General features: G+C 30.5%; 1 protein-coding gene across 1 annotated transcript in view; it reads left to right on the top strand.

Moving 5' to 3' along the window:
* The first annotated feature begins 617 nt into the window (after nucleotides 1-617).
* Nucleotides 618-20,373, top strand: part of LOC143071108 (RNA polymerase II elongation factor ELL-like) — a 46,127-nt gene continuing 26,371 nt past the window's right edge. The window contains exons 1-3 of the mRNA XM_076245203.1: nucleotides 618-755; nucleotides 15,344-15,391; nucleotides 20,138-20,244. Coding sequence (XP_076101318.1) covers nucleotides 624-755; nucleotides 15,344-15,391; nucleotides 20,138-20,244 — 287 coding nt within the window. The 5' untranslated portion in view covers nucleotides 618-623. The remainder of the gene's footprint in view (nucleotides 756-15,343; nucleotides 15,392-20,137; nucleotides 20,245-20,373) is intronic.

Below are 20,373 nucleotides of genomic sequence, written 5' to 3'. Positions count from 1 at the left end.
CCGATTTAACATCATAATTGGCCGTCCTTTGAAAGTAAAATGGAAGCGTTTGGATATATGTTTTTTTCTTCTTCCTAATTTGCTTGTCATTTATTCCCGATATCGTTTTTTTCTGATTTATTCAGTCTTTTCTTCTTTTTTTTAGGCTTTGAGACTATCGTATGTATATATATATATATATATTAAAAATTGAAAACTGGACATTCGAACGTATCTTATAATCATCGTTTACTTCTTAGTGAATTAATAGATCTTTTGGTGTTTTTTTGGTGATTTTTTTCTTCAATAGTTGGTAGTTTCATTATTATATTTTTTTTTCATTTATAGTTATATTTTTCCGGTTTGCACCCTTTCCGTCTGCTGTTTTATCCAATCGTTCTTGACATGGGGGAAATGTCAAAATGTATTTAAATACAAGTGTTTAGATTTATGATTTTTAATATTGAAAATAGTACAATAATACTCATATGTGGTTTGTATATTCAAAAAGTACTACATTATCAAATCACTTTTCGTTTTATAATCCATATTATATGTAACTGACAATCAACAATCAACCGGAAACACTTTCAAATTTTACTTTGAAATTTTCCCTAACAGTAACTTTTGTGATCAGACCCAACATGGCCGCGCTAGTGGAAGGCCAGAAATACGGGCTCTCTTCAAATTTTTCTCTTCACGACCAAAAAACGGTCGTTCAAGTTAGATTAACAGACTCAGCACTAAAAGCAATAGAGGAATATTTAAAATTGAAGGTAAAATTTACACGTTTTACTGAAAAATATCACACAATACTCTGTACAAATATGGTGTTGGCAATGGAAAATTGCAAACTCAACAGTTTTTAGTTCGAATATATTTTGCGTTTATTTATTGTTCCTGTTTTTACTGAAGGATTTAATATTTTAGGTGTGACGTTCACTATTTGAACAAACTATTTTCATTCATGGTGTCCCATGATTTATTGTAATGAACTGTTTTTCCCCGAACCATATGTGGACCTGTAGAACTTCGCAAAACCAAAAAGTCAGTAGCACATATATTTGGGCTTCATTGTTTTTTTCTGAAGAGATTAATTAATGTCAGTATAATTCACAATGTCAAGTTATCTTTCAGGAGTTCTTTCAAATTTGTGATTGTATGTACATGATTCTACTTCATAAATGTTCTAACCTACTTTTGCAGAGAAACATATGTTCCCAGATTTTTGTTAAGGGTCAGATTACAAGTTAATGACATTCATATTTGAAATATGATGCTGATTTTCATGATAAATTCAGCACTAATGTCTTATTTTTCATTAAATGTGTTTAACCTGATAGTTTTAAAAAAATTAAGTCACAACCCTTATTTGAATTACTAATTTCATAAGCTGAAGCACATTATCATGGTTATGGAAGTCCTGTCTTGTAAAAACAATAGATTAGACCATTCTACTATATATGTTTGTGACAAATCACCTGTTTGGGATTGTTCATGGATAGTACTGTACAATGGGAAGCAGGACAAATCGCCCCACACCAAATCGCCCCACTTTTTCACAAACTCGCCCCACTATTAAAAAAATAAAAAAATCGCCCCAACCTGGTTTACCAACACGCCCCACTTTTAAAAAAAAGCGCCTCACTGGTGAAAAGGGTCAAATCCAGTTAATTTTTGCCCCACTTATTGAAAAAAGGAAAAATCTACTTCTATATACAATTTTCAGGTCTACCAACTAGCCTCACTTAAATGAAAACTTATTTTGATTTTTGTAATCTACACGAAATTTATTAAACTTTTTTAACATTCTTAAAATATAATTGCAAATACATTTTCGTATCATTATTGAAGAATAACTTTATAGATTTTTATACTTGTAAGCTTAGTTATTTGTATAACAATTGAAAAGAAACCTGTTAATTGTATCATAGTCATACAATTGATGCGTGATTAACATTTATATATATAACTTTATTGCAAAAACAGAGTTTTTAATAGCAATTTGATTTTATAGCACTTCAAGTTCACTTAGATTTTCAAAGGTATTGACGTGGACAGGGACAAAGATATACAACGGGATTGCATCTTTTTTATTAGTGGTTTATCTATTTGTCATGAGTGGGGCTAGTTGACAGACCGTATTTCAGCGGGATTTTAACCCTTTTCAGAAGGGGGGCATTTTATCATACCTATTTGCAATGGGAGGTTACCCTTTTCATAAGTGGGGCGAGTTTGTGAAAAAGTGGGGCGATTAGGTGTGGGGCGATTTGCCAGTGGGGCGATTTGTCATGGATTCTGTACAATGTACCTTTGCAGCTTTCAAGGGGGATTCCAATAACAGATATAAACCCAATATGATTATCATAAATACATATGTACACTAAGCTCAATAGTTCTGACATATTCGTTAATTGACAGAGCCCTACTTTATATAATAATAATGATAATAACAAATTCTTTATTTAAAGAGGGTAAACACAGTTAGTTACAATTACTAATCTTTCCTGAGGCCCTCATATACATGTATACAATAAAAAAAAAAATATAATAATAAAAAAAAAAAAAATAATAATAAGAGAAAAAAGCAAACATACAACATATAAACACAATTGTATAGACATAATAGTTCAATGTACATGTACCATGATTAAAAGATATAAAACAGTTACAGAACAGTTATAAACTGTACTAAGTCAACATTTAAAAAAAATACAAATTGGATATTATCCTACAGCAGTAAAGGTACAAAGTATCTTAACATTCTAAAATGTTTTCCGTCTTCACAACATACAACCTTACCCATATATATTTTGCTACAGTTGAAATCAGTAACAAATAAGGAGTGGTTTAAGTTTTTGTTTTGTCAATGATATATTAACTTTATGAGGCTTCCTTCAATTTGTCATCAGCTGCATCAACACTTACATGTAGGTTCAGTATGTACATAAATGAGATACACTACTTTTAAACACTGACAATAGAAAGTCTTCTGTTTAAGTTTTTTAGACTTCCATAACTTAGTCAAACCTATATAGAAATGCCAGTGATATGGCCATATTTTGAAATTTCTAAATTAAGTGTTTACAAAATTTGGAATTGTTTGAAGTACAATGTACGTACTTGTTAAAAACAGATTTGCAGTGTGTGGTCAAAATGCTTATAAAAAGACCAACATACAGCATTAGTGTAAAAATGTACTGCAATTGAGTATTATTACAGAACAGTCCAAATGATACACTAAAGTAAAATATTTTTTCATTTTTGAGTATAGATATCTACCTGAAATGAAAATTTATTCAGCACAATTCTTCCTACATTGTATTTAGGATATTTTGATGCTGAAACATCAAGTTTAGCATGATGATAATCAAGTTTTATTTTAAAGCAAACATTCTGGTTTACATGTATGTGCTACTTTCTCAGCTAAAGGCTTTAGGGCCTAAAAATATCTGAAATCCCTGATGGTTGTAGTTAGGCCTATAAAATTCATGTGTTTCAGCTAACTTGATCAACTCTAATTTGTAGTGCCTGTCCTGAAGATTTTTGTTTGTCAATTTTGAACAAGCACTTTCAAAATCTGACTGTTTCCTATGTTGAAAGTAGAACCCAGTAAAAACGTTTTGAAAAATAAAATTATTCTACATATTTAAACATGTACATGAACCTACCAAAAATTCACATGTCTGAAACACTAGTTACAATGTACAATGTAACATTTTAAAAAGAAGATGTGGAATGATTGCCAATGAGACAATTCTCCACAAGAGACCAAAATGACACAGCAATTAACAACTATATGTCACTGTAGGCTGCCTTCAACAATGAAGATTGTTTTTCCAGTTTGGGCATCTTTCTTAGAGAAACATTTAGGTACGCATTTTAAATAAAAATCTCTTTTAGTTAATACCAATTGCATTCAAACTTATAATGACAGTTTACCACAATCACGTCATGAAATATCTTACAATTTACCGTTGTTCTGAAAATATTCAAGATTCATACTAAGCTATATGGTCAGCATCTCTCCAAAGAGCTTTAAAAACAATAATTAGAAACAAAATTACAAATAAAAATACCAGCTTTAACCCTTTCCTCCATGTATTTTTTCTCTCTCACATACTTGATTCACATAGGATTTTTTCAATAAAAAAAAACCATAAGGTTTAAAGTTATAATGCATTGTGAAAAATGAATATTTCATCAATGAAATTCAAGTCAGATATTCTCATGAATATCCTTTTCATATTGGATACAAACTTTTTTAAGTCTGATGCAGACATTTTGTAGTCAAAGTGTTTCAACTGAGGTACTACACAGGCGTCAAAAGGCGTCATTATGGAGTAAAGGGGGTGGCGTCAAAAAGCGTCATTATGGGGGAAAGGGTTAATGAAATGTATACACATTTGTTTTCCAGACTTCACTCCATGATACCTTTTCAGTAATTTAGCCTTTCAAAAAGCCTAAACCCAGTTTCATGCTAAGCATTTGAATCCACAACCCTGAAGCTCAATTTTTAGTTGGATTATGTTCCCTTGTAGAGAAGAATTTCATAAGCCGGACAGCAATTTTACAAGCTGTGGCTGTAGGACTTGTGGTTAAGCGTGAAAACTGGTTTTAAACCATATTAATTCCCAGTGGATATTTTATTCAGCTAATATTCCAAGAATAAAACCAGAAGTAGTGAAACTTGGGCGTCTGAGTGCTTCAACTATTTGATATACATGTATAAGGCCGTACATTGACCTATAATGGCTTACTTTTATAAATTGTTATTTGGATGGAGAGTTGTCTCATTGGCACTCACACCACATCTTCCTGTATCTATCTATGTACTCATGATCATATCTTTAAATTGTTTAATTTCACTATTGTTTCAGATAAGGCTGACGGTTTGGTACCAATAACATGTTTGCACCTGTCTTAAGTCAGGAATCTGATGTTCAGTAGTTGTCGTTTGTGGATGTGGTTCAGAAGTGTTTCTCGTTTCTCATTTTTTATATAGATTAGACCCTTGCTTTTCCTGAATGGTTTTACACTAGTAATGATTTTGGGCCCTTTATAGATTGTGGTAAGATGTGGGCCAAGTCTCTGTGTTGAAGGCAGTACTTTGATCTATAATGGTTTACTTATATAAATTGGGACTGTGATGGAAAGTTGTCTCATTGGCACTCTTACTTCATCTTCTTATGCCTATTTGAAACTCTCCAGAATTTTGTTTACTTAAATTGTATTTTGTTGAAGAGTTAAAACTTTTTTTCTTGTTTGACTAGACTTAGGTTTTCACATCTTGATAACACTGAACATTGGACCATTAATTCTCATTATATCTAGATTGACATTGTTAATAAGAAAATTGAAATGATTAATCTAAATCTACCTTAGTACAGAGAGTACTAATGAAGTAGGCCAAATGTCATTAAACCAAAATAGAGATATGTTTTGAATTAGTTGAAGTTAAAGTAGTTATTCACTGTAAATGAGAAATGTCTACATGTAGGAAACTCATTATAAAGTTATCTGATGAAAACAACATTCCACAACTAGAAGAGGAAATTACGTTTTGACTAAAATTTTAAATGTGTCATAATAGTACACATAAATTGGCCATGTTCCATTGTCAATAGTCTTGTACAGTGTCGTGTACTTCAACATAACAATATAGACAACTCATAGGAATTAAACCTCATATATATATATATATATATATATATATATAGGATAGGTCATTACAGTTACTGCACTACATGTGCATTATCATGTGTCTAATGATTGTACTTGTACAGGTTAAAAAGTATTGCATGAAATACTGCTAAGTAAATGCAAGGCAATTATGAATATTGTCATGAAATACTGCACTGCCACCGGTATTAAAATGTGAGGCAATATTGTCATGAAATACATTAGAAATATTGTCATGAAATACTACACCAGTAGTTGACATTTTGAGGAATAATTGACAGATTTGTTTCTATCCAGGTCAATACACTGACAAGTATGTTTACTGCACTTCAGGGTATTTGTAAATAACATTGGACTGCACCAAAGTGCACCTGATGGAGTATTTGAGTGACATGTATAATGTCATATGTGTGCTAACTTTATCACAGTTGATTCAGTAATTAACAAAAGACTAAATATAATAATATCCTATTTCATATTGCTATCAATTATGTCATGTTATAGATTTAAGGATAGGTTATAAAGTGTTGATAATAATTCGCTGTTGATTTTGCATAAATTAGTATGTGCATATAACTAGGAAAATATCAGGTGATGTAATAATTAAGTACATTATTTGTAATTGGGCCTTGTTATTGTTTTTTCACTCAAGATCCCATATGGCATATATCATATATATATTAATCTAATTACAAATAAAAAAAACTCTGTTAAAAGTCATTAACCTTATTGTAAAAAGAAGTACCCTCATATGTATAACTGGAACAGTCATTAAATTTCCTTTAAGATATTTGAATTAAACTTAAAACAGTAATTATAAAAAAAAAAACAATTTAATTTAATGCCAATTAATATTTACTGATTGATTTATTATGCCAGACAAGTGGGAACTTTGCTGTGGTCACCACAGAATGATAAATAGACCACAAACATGATTACATTTAAATTTAAAGAGTACAGGACCTTAGGTTTGAGATTTTATTTATTCCAAGCAGTGATTAAAATTAAAGTAATCTATCAACTGGATGAAAGCATTAACTTGTTAAGTCAGTAGAAAACAGTAGATAAACGTAGAGTAAACTTCCAGTTCATTTAAACCTTTGTTGATAATGAAATGAGAAGGTGTATATAGGTAATAAGTATGTAATGTTACATAAGGTACCAGATAACCTTACACCCTAATCAATAATTAGTGACCTTTGATCTGACTACAAATGACTGACAACACAGTTGGAGTTCTAGAAGTACTCACCCTTAAAATTCTAGTACCTATGTGGTCTATATTTTATTGGAAAGAAGTTGTACAATTTAATTTTATTATTAAAATCTAGTAAATAACTTTTTGATGTTTACCTTTGTCTGGCTTACATACCCAATTTGTTGTGTGTGTACTGCTATCTCTTAAAAGCAGAATTGTTTAATAGGTCAGATAAATGGAAAGAGATTACAAATTTATTGTTCCACTAGCTTCTTTTCTTCTGAAGCTTTAATGACAGTGCCTATTCCTAGGTTAAGATAGAAAAGAATGCACTGTTCAAATCTGTACACATATATAACTTGACAACAGGAAAGGGCTCTAGCAATTGCATAAGTATAAAATGTTTATTTATAGTCAGAAAAAAACAAAACAAACAAGTTTGATGGAAAATTAACATACTAGTATGACCTGTACTGATAATATCAGGTATGGAGTCTGATTCATTCTTAGTGCAATGAAGTTATTGTACCTACTGAGTACAATCATTTTACATCAGGACTTATACAATATATAAATATGTATTACAAAGGTTATATAAATCTAATGCATGCATTGATTTTTTTGGTCACAATTATTTTCCATTTTGTCAGATACTAGTACTACACTGACAGGTCTGTTACTCAAACTATTTTGTTCTCTATTTTAGTAGAAGGAACATAAATTGTCATGGAATGTGATTAAAGTATAAGGGCGATAAATAATCTCTTCTTTAATGTCTATAGCTACTATTGGCTGGGTTAATGTTTTATAATTGATATACATGTATGTACGTACAATTGTATAAGGGGCAGATCCAGCCATTTTAAAAAGGGGAGGTTCCCAACCCTGAGTAAAGGGGGTTCCAACTAAATGCTCCCATTCAAATGCATTGATCGTCAAAAAAAAAAGGGGGTTCCAACTCGGAACCCCCCTGGATCCGCCAATGTGTATAAGGTTTGGATTGGTTGGAGTACTCAAATTAAGTTTTTTGAAAGTACTTTACATACTTTGTCTCATTATTGTAGATTATAGTGCTAAAGTTATATAGTTAGATCCATGTATAATACTGTTAGTCTCAGAACTTGCACATGCAGACTGTTGGTTAGTAGCAAAATAAGGAACTTGGATAGATGTACTGTAAAAAAGGAAAACATCTTCTTCAGTATAGAAGAAAAGTTTCCTTTGAACTATAATTAAAGAAACCAGATGACAAGATTGTTCAATAGATTGTCAAATCAAATCCTTGGTCAAATCAAATATTTCAAAACACTTAGATTTTGGGTTTAAATATGTATATATTTTAAAAGTTGTAATGTAACAATATTGTATGATTTGTTACAAGCGATTGACCTAAGAGGCCTACATGTACATGTAACAGCTGATCTTAACTTCCTGTAATACATTTAGGCCTGTGTATAAAGGTGTAAATATTAATTTATGGGCCATCAGGATGTCACACCTCAGGCACTTTGACATTGGATAATTCTTATTAATTGTCAAGTGCTGTGTAATAGCATTATATGTAATTGAGAGTAGGTCTATTCCACATGTCATTGGAAACTAACTTCTTAGTTAAGTTTTCATATATCTAGTCTAGCTTTCATTTTCCAACAAAATTCTTGATGTTACTAGTACTCTTGATTTTATGAGTAAAATGATCTTATATTTGTAGTAGTTTATTACTTTGCCCGGATTTTTATTGGTTTTACTGAACTTTAATGCAGTGTATAATCTGAAATAATTTTTGCCCTATGTTGTATATTTCTTATAAAATACATACTCAGTTATTTAATACTCAGACTTTTATTCTAATTACCACAAAAGTAAACAGTAGCTACATATATATATATATCTGTATTTGACTTTGATTGAGGACTATTAAACCTATAATCTATTTCCATTGATAAATCTGTAGGTTTTGCATTTAAATTGATTGAAATACAAATGCTGTATATTTACCACCAGCAGCTTGTTTTATGAATGTTTTACAATTATGTCAAATATTGCCCCAATTAATATAACATTATAAATTTAATTTAAGTACTAAAAACTATGTAAATCTAGTAACAATAAACACATATTTTTAAATTATCAATTCTAGACGTAATATGACTGGTAAAACTTCTGGGTCCAAGCCCATGGTAAAATGCACAAATATATTGTTCAAGTATGCCAGCCTATTGATAATGTCAATCTGTTTTGGCTGAGCCGATTTACTTCAAAGTTTTAAACAGTTTAGAATATATTTATAAAGATCAAAATAAGTATGATCAAATAAAAAAGATGGTTTCTTTCTTTAAACTGAAAAAATATATATATATTTAAAACATTTTGCTAACAAACCTGTTCACCATTACATTATTCACATGTGGAACACAAGGAGTTTATTAAGAGCAGACACATAATAATGAGTTTTCACAGCTTTGTTTTGGTTGTATAATCATTTTTAATTTGTTTCAAATGACAGATACAAATCTAGATGTAAAAAAAAAGGGGGATGTTCTTCTGAGAATTCAGATTTATATATATGTCTATGTTTTGACTATAAGGTTCATCTTTTTTTTTCATTTATAAGACAGGGGCATCACATGTGACAATTATGGTAATAAGTATAAATATATGGTCCACCAATGCCTGCATTATTTTGTCTTTCTCATAAACATATGTGATGCCATTTTGAATATTCTTGATGCATGTCATTAGGTAAAAAATGTCTGTTCCCTATTACAAAGAAATAGGGCAGTATGTTAAACAAATTTTTTTTAACCTTAATAACATACATTGTAGCTGTCTGTAATTTACTGAACCTTCATAACATACATTGTAGCTGTCAGTAATTTACTGAAATACATTGTAACTTCATCATAACATACATTGTAGCTGTCAGTAACATAACATACATTGTAGCTGTCAGTAATTTACTGAACCTTCATAACATACATTGTAGCTGTCAGTAACATAACATACATTGTAGCTGTCAGTAACATAGCATACATTGTAGCTGTCAGTAATTTACTGAACCTTCATAACATACATTGTAGCTGTCAGTAAATTAACATACATTGTAGCTGTCAGTAATTTACTGAACCTTCATAACATACATTGTAGCTGTCAGTAATATAACATACATTGTAGCTGTGAGTAATTTACTGAAAAACATTGTAACTTCATCATAACATACATTGTAGCTGTCAGTAACATAACATACATTGTAGCTGTCAGTAATTTACTGAACCTTCATAACATACATTGTAGCTGTCAGTAACATAACTTACATTGTAGCTGTCAGTAATTTACTGAACCTTCATAACATACATTGTAGCTGTCAGTAACATAACATACATTGTAGCTGTCAGTAATTTACTGAAATAACTTCATTCTGAATTACCCTTGATTCTGTGTTATCTGGATAATAAGAAATAATTAGAAAAAACAAACTTTGAAATCATGGAAAAAATAAGACAATGTATGAATTTAAGGGGTTAACTTTTACTTGAGTGCTTCCTCCTCCCCTTACAACTGACTGTCCTGATATAACACGATAGTGCTAAAAGTTAAACACCAATCAATTAAACCAAATATACATAGAAAATTCATATTTACAAATTTGGTTAGGCACAGATATGTAAAGCACATACTTTTAGTACCTGTGATTGAAGTGGGAAGTGGGGACCACAGATAAGAGGACAGGGTGCATTGGCGGATCCAGGGGGGGTTACGGGGATTGGAACCACCTATTTTTTGGCTGATCAATGCATTTGAATGAGGACATATAGGTTTGGACCCCCGCCTTTTTTCCTCGGTTGGGAACCCCCCCTTTTTAAAATGGCTGGATCCACCCCTGGGGTGTTGCGATCACTATATTTAGAGATAGCTGCATTGAAGATGTGGAACATTTGTTAAGTAAGATTCATACAGTAATTCATTTCTATATAAGGCTTAAGTTACATATTTAAATCAAAGTACTGAAGTACTGAACATCGGATGACCGCAGGTTCTTGTGGATGGTCAAAAGCACATGTCACAGAAACAGATCACATCTCTATACCTGAAACTTGGGTTAATTTACAGAGATATTTTTTTCTGATACAAGTTCGTGCTTGGATGATGAATAAATGACAGGAAATTCAACCTCACCGTAATAACTATTATATTGTAGTGCAAGAAATCAGTATACCTTGGACTATTATACTTGTATAATAATAGTCGTAGAGAATACACTGGTTTGTTGTTATATATATTATTAATATTACGATTGCATGTATGTACCGATTATCAGGTTGTCTGCATGTTGATATCGTAAAATATCAGCTGCGAGACATAATATTAAGCTTTTTGTCGAGTAAGCGCAGCGAACGAGATCAAAAAGCCTTCATATTATGTCGAGCAGCTGATATTTTACAATATTAATACGCCGATAACCTGATAATCGATTTATCGGGCTGCATTTGCGTCTTTTGGACAAGTATTGTCTTAGTTTCACCAGCAACCGGAAGTTGACTTGATAAGTTTGGGTCAAGGTCAAACTTATCAACGTCGGTTCAAACATTATGACGTCGCTGATATGTCCGGGTCAAAGTTATTAAGGCCAGGTCAACGTATTTGACGTCACAAAGCCGTGCTATGGAGTTTTATTAAGAGCTGAGCAGATTGATATAGACAGTTGGACGACCGATAAATATCATTTTCATCTATTTGTATATATGATAATTCTATTCTACTATTATTATAGTGCAGTGCAAGTGCATGGTGGACACTCTTCTGTAAAAAAAATCAAAGCCTTAAAGGCTGTAAAAGCCATGTTAATGTTTTGGGACACTTTTATTTTTCATCTACATATATAAGAATTAAACCTGACAGGACATGGTTGTCTAGTGAAAAGCAAGAAGGTTTTGACTTTATATCAATAAAAGACTTAATCAGAAAATCATTTTTAATATGTTTTATATTTCACAAGGAGACAACAAGTTTACCAGGCTAAAGTTGGGGGTAATTATGGATTATCCCCTGGTAGTGTTTGTAACTGGGCAATAATTACTTTTATTTATTTAATTTTAACAATTTTCATAATTAATTTAAATTAACCATTCATTTAAAACATTTCACCTTTCGAGACGCTAATGTTGAAAAATGGGACAGAAATAAAATAACTTACAAGACATAAACATGTAAAAAATAAATATATATTTCAGCTTACTAAAAATATTTTCATAGTGTTACTTTGACATCATTTCTACTAAGTCCCACACATAATTGTTCATTTGATATGTGTCATCCTCATGCGGTACGAGAAGTTTTCATGTCGCTAAATAGTCTTCTTGTCGCTTAATTTATTCTTCTTGACCGTTCTTGACGCTACTTGTCGCTAAAAGTTCTTTTGTCGTTATTAGTGAGACCGCTATTTTTAGATTACAGGTGGTCATTTACACTACACGTATAACCTGTGTAGTGATTTTTATTTTACGATAAATTTATGAATGAACGATAATTTTATGAATGAACAAGAGCACCTGACCTCTTTCTGAAACACCAATTAAACATATAAAATCGTATTTATTAAGATATAATTCAGTCAAATTTTCACCACTAAATCAACAACTGAAATGATTCCATATTTTGTTGAAACATCGTACAACCGGAGAACAGAAATCGCAGGTATGAAAATGCACTTTTTTCACTGGTGTTGAAAACCCAACACTAATTTGACTAGAATTTATGAATGACGGAAATTTAAGCGATAACAATACATCGGAGTGACCTCAAGGTCATCCTCTGTAAAAAGTACATTATTTTTGGTTATCCCATTAATCTGGTCATTGCCCCAACAGTAAAAGATATTTGTATTGATTACTTATTTAATGATATGCATGTATACACTGTATGTTAACAAACATGAACTTTTTTTATTTTTGTTCATAAATTACTTTCAGTTAAAAGGTCATATAATGAGGCATGATGATAAACAATGTATCAGATAGAATAAATAGTAACTTGAAGACCAACAAAACACAATTTGTCAAATAAGCTATTTAGATTGACGTCACTAGCCTGCCATATGTTTACATGTTATTGTATTGTCAAATTTTAAACAAATATTCTATATCCTGCTATAATAACGTAGGCTTGATTTGTTTGTATTATATAATTACAATCTTAACAGTACCCTTTTTATAAGTGTATGCTGTCTGTCCGTCTGTGTTTTTTTATAGTTTTTATAAGACTTAACGTAGGCCTGATTTGTTTGTATTATATAATTATAATCTTAACAGTATCTTTTTTATAAGTGTATGCTGTCTGTCCGTCTGTGTTTTTTTTTATAGTTTTTATAAGACTTAAGAGTATATTTATACAGTCTATGTCTAGTGTTTATCTAAATATTCTTTCATTGTCTGTCAGTCTTTGTTATTGTTTTTATTAAGTGTATGTTTGCTCTAGTGCGTTATTCTAAGTATATTTAGTCTGTTTTATTTGAGTTTAAAAAAAGAAAGCATACATGGTTTAGGGTGATTAAGATTTAACTCTGATGTGTAACACTTCACACTCTAGTATATTAATATGAAATATTAGCACAATGATTTAATGGATAACTAGCTAAGACATTTGCATAAGTTACATGTAGGAATGCTCATAGTTAAACTTTTCTTGCATAAGTTACATGTAGGAATGCTCATAGTTAAACTTTTCTTGCATAAGTTACATGTAGGAATGCTCATAGTTAAACTTTTCTTGCATAAGTTACATGTAGGATTGCACATAGTTAAACTTTTCTTGCATAAGTTACATGTAGGAATGCTCATAGTTAAACTTTTCTTGCATAAGTTACATGTAGGAATGCTCATAGTTAAACTTTTCCTTCCTAAAAATGTGAAACTAATTAGTTGCTTGCTTGGCTGCCATGATTGTCTACTGTTTGAAAATGTCATATGCTGCTTAACCCCTTATGCTGATGTTCATGACCTATAAACCACTAGATCACTGACACTGCTGATTTTGAAACCTGTGAATTTACAGTTTTATGAAGAAGTGAAGAATATGTATAAAGTGATTTATGGACTGATCTCATTTCAACCTAAGTTTCCATAACAATCAATCAATTTAAACGGAAATGCAAGACTTTGATATTTGTGTGATAATTTATAATGGAAGATCGTCAGAGGCACAAAAATAAATACATGGCCAGAGTAAAAGACGTAATGAATGTTCATGACGTGAGCTAAAGGTGACATGGGGTCATACAAATAATAAGAAGATAAGACGATCATACATGACCTCTATATATTCATGATGTAGTCAGTTTAGGAAACATATTTATAGTTCAAGACTGCAAAAAGAGAATAGTCATGACTCCAGGACATGAGGAATTTTTTTCCATTTCTCATTTAACAATAAACTTGCTTAAGTACTTACATCATCATGGTCATATTACATGCTATGTGATACATTGATTGTTTCCAGTGAAAAAAATGAGGCTTTTTAGTTTTTACAAAACTTAAAAAACTGAAACACTTTTTAAATAATAATTGCATGAAACCATATCTTTTCAGTTATCTAAAGCAACTACAACTCTTACTGGGTATTTAATGTGTTGATGTAAGAGATGGCCATGTAGCAATGGAGGGTGAATGACATCACCTATCTGTTTACAAACATGACCTGTATAAAATAAACCACATGTATAGGATGTAAACAATTACAATTATGTACTCAAGTTAGTTAGTAAGGGTTTAATTTGAATTCTTAAGACTTGCCAGTTTCTCTTAAATTTATATTTTTATACAAACAAAAATCAATGAATCAACTATAAAGTTATTAAACTACATTTATTAATATTTTTTGAGAACAAGTATAATTGTTAGTACATATAAGCAAATGATATGTGATGACTACGATAGTCTGAATATGTATATAAAGTATTAACTAACTATTTCAGTCAGTGATTCCAATGAGAGAATTAAACGTATGATTACCTGACTAAATAGTGAAAGAAATGAAACAAAAGTTTTTTATTCCGATAAAATTACTGTGAACTTTTTGCTGACTGAAACAAAAATATGTCTGGAAAAGTGTTTAGCTTTGTGATTCTGATAAAATTCTTAGCATTATTAAACGATTTGATTCCTTAATCAATGAAGAACATGGAAAGGTTTAGTTATTTATCTTTACAAAGGTATTACATTTCATGCCTGACTTAAACTTTAGTCTGGAATCATACAAATATACATGTCTCAAAATCATAAGTCTTTGTGTTTGGCAAACTGTTGTCGATTTTAGTCAATCAGGAACTCCTTTGTATAAAACACATGACTAAGGTGTATTTATCAGGCTGTTAGTATATAAATGATCATAAATCCTTTCCATCACAAATGGTGGCATATAGAATGTGGTTTTCAGTATTCTGAAGATTAATTTAATTGAATGTTTATTCTTTTTCTATTTGTATTTCAGAATGCTAGTAACTCTAAGCCCAGTATACAATTTCAAGGCAGTCAGGGGGTGAGTATATTATTTGATTGGAACATTTCAAAGCTCTTTTCCAAATTCAAATTGACATTTATTTATATATATATTAAAAATAATATAATAATTTACATAAATTTTCATAGTTAAATGCAGAAGTATTTTAACTTAAAACCTTTCTTGCTTACAGCCTTCAACAATGAGCAAAACCCACACCCCATAGTAAGCTATAAACGGCCCAGAAATGACAAATGTAAAACAATTCAAACAAAAAAACTCCTGGCCTGATTAATGTACATAACAATAACAATAAAGGAAAAATAAATGATATATACATCAACAAACGACAGTTAAAATGATTGATTGATTGTATAAGGAAGTGCATGTTTGATTTGGAGAGCAACCTGAAACTAATGCTCTGGCTTATCCTTGTGCTTAATTTGCTTCTTTGATAACTAATATAGGTATCACATGTATCAGAAAATCAGTGGCATGCAACAAAATAACTTGTTGTTGGGATTTGTGTAAGGGAGTAAAACAGGTCACTTTGACCTACATTTTACTTTTATTTACTAAGTTTGACACAAGTAAATTTTCTCTGTCCTAAGTTTAGATAACACTGACCTTAATTTTATGCTTCATTGATTAGTTGAATTCAATATTTATTTATCCCATTGCTCTCCAGATGGATCTTTATTTATCATTTTGTTTCAATTATTTTTGAGAGGTTATCATGGAAAATTTTATCTTTTTAAAAAAAATGCTGAACAGTATGATAATTAAAACATATATACTGATAAGAAAATTAACTTGACCTATTTTACTATTAACATGGAAAATTTCATTAAAATCCGACTACAATGAGTACAAGAGACGTTTCAATGCCAAAACAAGATCATTACTGAATAAGTTTAGCATGAAACTTCTACTGTGAATATATTATAAACGACTTTATTGAACCATAGTCATTATACTGTAGAAACCCATCACTACATGTACATGTATACATCTCTTGTAACTGTAGGATCATCAACATGTGGTTTTAAAAATATATATGTAGCTATTTTCTATGGTTAAATAGCTTTTGACTCTAGTGTAGTGCAAGACTTATAAAAACTTCAAGATATTACACACAAGATCCAGAGATAGAAGTTTTACTGTACAAGTAAATGTTTACGTCATAAGATAATGACATAAAGTGAAATGAACATCTCTGTTCTTCAGATTTTACTGTGTCACGTTATACTTATTTAGCTTCTACATATATGCATACATAATTAATATTATAGGTCAAATCAAAATTTAATTTCACTTTTAAAAATGTGTTTGAACATAGAATTTTTAGATAATCTCAATATTTTTTTTGGTGTGAAACTGATGTTCTAGATATGAAAGTTGTGACATGGTGTAACATATACATCCATCATTGATTGTTCAGATTAAAGGTTGTTTATATACTGTGTTATTACATTGCAAGTGATTTTGTCAGTTCCTTATGATATGATCTTCCTAGTTTTAACCCCAATTTCACAGTCCTCTGAACATAGAAAATGATAGTACAGTGGGGTATTCATGTACTAGGACACATTCGGATATTAACCCAAATCAATTTCAGGAAAGGTAAGCAAAATAAACTGAATTCCAATCATTATTTTGAGATCAATTATTTAAAACCTAACTAATTAATTATCAATTGCATTTGATGCACTTATTATTTTGTGATTAATGTCCAATACATGATTTCTTATTATTTTGCGACTTGTGAAGCAGACAGTTTTCAAGAAAAAAAATATTTATATATAATATACAAGAATGCATTGCTATGATAATTTTTGAAAGTTTGCTTGATGTCCTAATGTCACAGTACATATGATATAAAACTTTAAGCCTAATATGGCAGGATTTTGACCTTTGTTTTACACCTGTTGTTAGTTTGTTCACCTGTCATTGGATTTAATCAGGGTTTCCATATGTTGACCTCCTGTTTAAACCCTCAAGATACATGTACATGTACATGATAGAAAATAACCATGTAATATTACATTTTATCTGTAATATTCTCTAAAACCTCTCTTCCTGTACAAATGCTTTGCTATGCATGTACTTGTTTGTGATCTAGTTATTTATTTATGCAGAATGAACCACAAGTCTATGTAACAATTTTAATGTGTATATTGTTCGTTCAGAAGATTGATTGTTAAAAAGTCTGTTTTTTTGCAATGGATATAAATGTAAATATTATGAATCATTATACATGTACATTTGTATTACTGATGCTTTCTAGGATAAGAAAAGATTAGCTAAAGTTGGGAAAGTGAGAAAGCTTTTGAGTTATGTCCCTTTATAATGTTATATAATTAAAAGGGGGCGTCATGGACACTCCCAATTTATTCTTTCTTGTGATATACTGGCTTATTATGAGAAGTAAGAAACATATTTTATTTGATGAAATCTTTTCAAATTCCACTTATCTTTCAGGCAGGGTTCACCTGACTGACCTAGACCTCATTTTATGAATCAACCAGTAAATATCTGTCTGGCATTGTTTATCTGGCCTTGACCTTATGTTGATGATACATTGATAATGTTGTGCATATGATATAAAAAAAAGATGATGTGATATGATTCAGCAACACACTGCAGGGCATGCACTCAATTAAAATAGTCAATGTTTGGTATAAGATAAATAAAACAACAACTTAAACTTGACATAAATAATTATTTGTTTATTGTCACTCAACACTCACAAATATGTTACTTAATAATTAAGAGATTGACATGTGATGGCAATGACATCCAAGATTCAAGATTTCAAGATTCTTTATTTCTTAAACACCATAAAGATACAATGGTACAAAGAAGTTCATCAAAAGTCATATAACATAACACAAACACACATGACAAGATGAGATGAAAATATCAAACAATACATGATAAACAGTATAGTAAAGAAGAGTGGTGATTAACTTAAGGTTTGTCAACTACAGCAGGAAAAAAAATCCTTGTATGATCAAAACAAAGTTGTTAAGTTCATCATCAAGGGTTTCTCTGACTTTTTGAGAGTTTTAACCCTGACATGAAGATGTATTGTGGTTATTTGTTTTTTATGGATTGCTTAAGTCTTTTTTTTTTTTCCTTTTTTTTGATACATCACATTTTCCTGTTTAACCAGGGATTTAAAAAAAAAATTATTGAAAGCTTTGTAGGTTACATATATCCATATGTTCTTCAATTCATATATATATGTCAAGGGAAAATATAAACTGCTGATTCTATTTATAATTGCATAATAGGAAATTCTTATTTATGATATGCAGTTGCATAAATATGAGATATTCTAATGTACCTGTTGACAAGTGTTTTTTATATACCATTGTCCTTGGATAATTGTTATAAAATAATTATAGCATTCTTTTTCAAATCAACTCACATATGGTAAATATATAAAATGTGATTATTTAGTTATACTCTCCTCTATGACCAGTCAACAGTGAAATTTTGTATTTTATGACATGTGTTAGATCTCCTACTGTGGAATTTAAACACTATGTTTTGGTCTCATTCCCGGAAATATAATTCATATTTAAATTGGACTTCTTGTAGGGATAGGTTTATTGAAAGGTCCCACTCAAAATGTAATTAGAGGACTATTAGTGTGTGTGTGTTAATTGTTCCTGTGGCCTCCATTAATGCACATTATTATGACTATTATAAAGATTAACCCACTCAAACTCAATAGACTGTAATATTTAATTAGTTGTTGACAGACATACAACAGATATATACAGTAATTGTTGTCAAAGAAAGTTGGTGTAGTTCAGGAAATTTTTGAATTGCATCTAGTAAATAAGGATATGTTAGGTGTAGAATTATTTGTGTACCCTACTTGTATTTCATATGCACAATCTTAATTTTTCCTAGTCCATTTTTTACTAATTTTACTTTAAATTAATTGACCATTCTCTAAGATTATAATTTTTGTTTAGCTTGCAACATAGATGTAATTACATCTATGCTTAATTACATCTATTCTTGCACAAAATCATCATGGAAAGGTTCAGAAAGGTTGAGAATGACTTCTTGACAATTTGTATGTGTACATTTAGTCCCATGGTTAAATAATCTGATTTATTTTCCACCCAAAATATCACAAGTATGAGCAATTAAGATCTGAAAGTAAATTGTTTAAATGTTTATCATGATTTAATATAATGAATGGTATTTCACTCAAGTATCAGCTTAATGAATGTCTATACACACCTGTTACAGTCAAATAAATACTCCTGTCAGCTCACCTGGAGAAAGTTCATTGCCCTACGTAACATTATCATCCATCTATATACTTTTCAAAGATGAACTTTTGATCTGTATATTCCAGGTGAGCAAGATAGGCTCTAGTGTAATAAAATGTGTTTTTATTTGTGTTGACTTTCTCCAATGAGTGCTAAATGGTGACAGATGGGATAAAGACTAACATAGAACAAACATGTTAAATTTTTCATACTAAAACTGTTTGTCACCATCTGATGGGGTTGACATAAAAAACAATGTAGATCAGTGAGTCAAGGCCTTTGTTGTATAATGACTTTATGTAACAAATACAAGGCCTTTGTTTGTAATTTCACAAATAACTGAAATAAGAGGCAAAAACAACGTAAATCAATCAAGACAATATTTAACAATATCATAATAAACAAATAACCAAATTATTTGTATTGGTTGAATCCAAGAAAATTATATTTTTGTTTATGTATATATTATACATGTAAATTTACTTTTCAGGTCATTACAATTCCAAAGAAATCCTCTGATGATAGTAGAACATTCCAGTTTTCTTTAGCATCTTTATCAGAACCAGGTTATGACTGTGTACAGCAGTCTGCTCCTAGGTAGGTCTGAATGGGGATGGGATAGTAGTTTCTTTTGCCAATCATACCACATCTCCTTATTATGCCCCATTTATGGCATTATGTTTTCTGGTCTGCTCGTTCGTCAGTCCATATAGTTTTATCGAGATC

This window comes from Mytilus galloprovincialis, chromosome 4 (genome assembly GCF_965363235.1).
Source record: "Mytilus galloprovincialis chromosome 4, xbMytGall1.hap1.1, whole genome shotgun sequence".
Lineage (NCBI taxonomy): Eukaryota > Metazoa > Mollusca > Bivalvia > Mytilida > Mytilidae > Mytilus > Mytilus galloprovincialis.
Note: the sequence above shows the minus strand (reverse complement) of the source record. Positions and strands in the feature narration are given on the sequence as shown.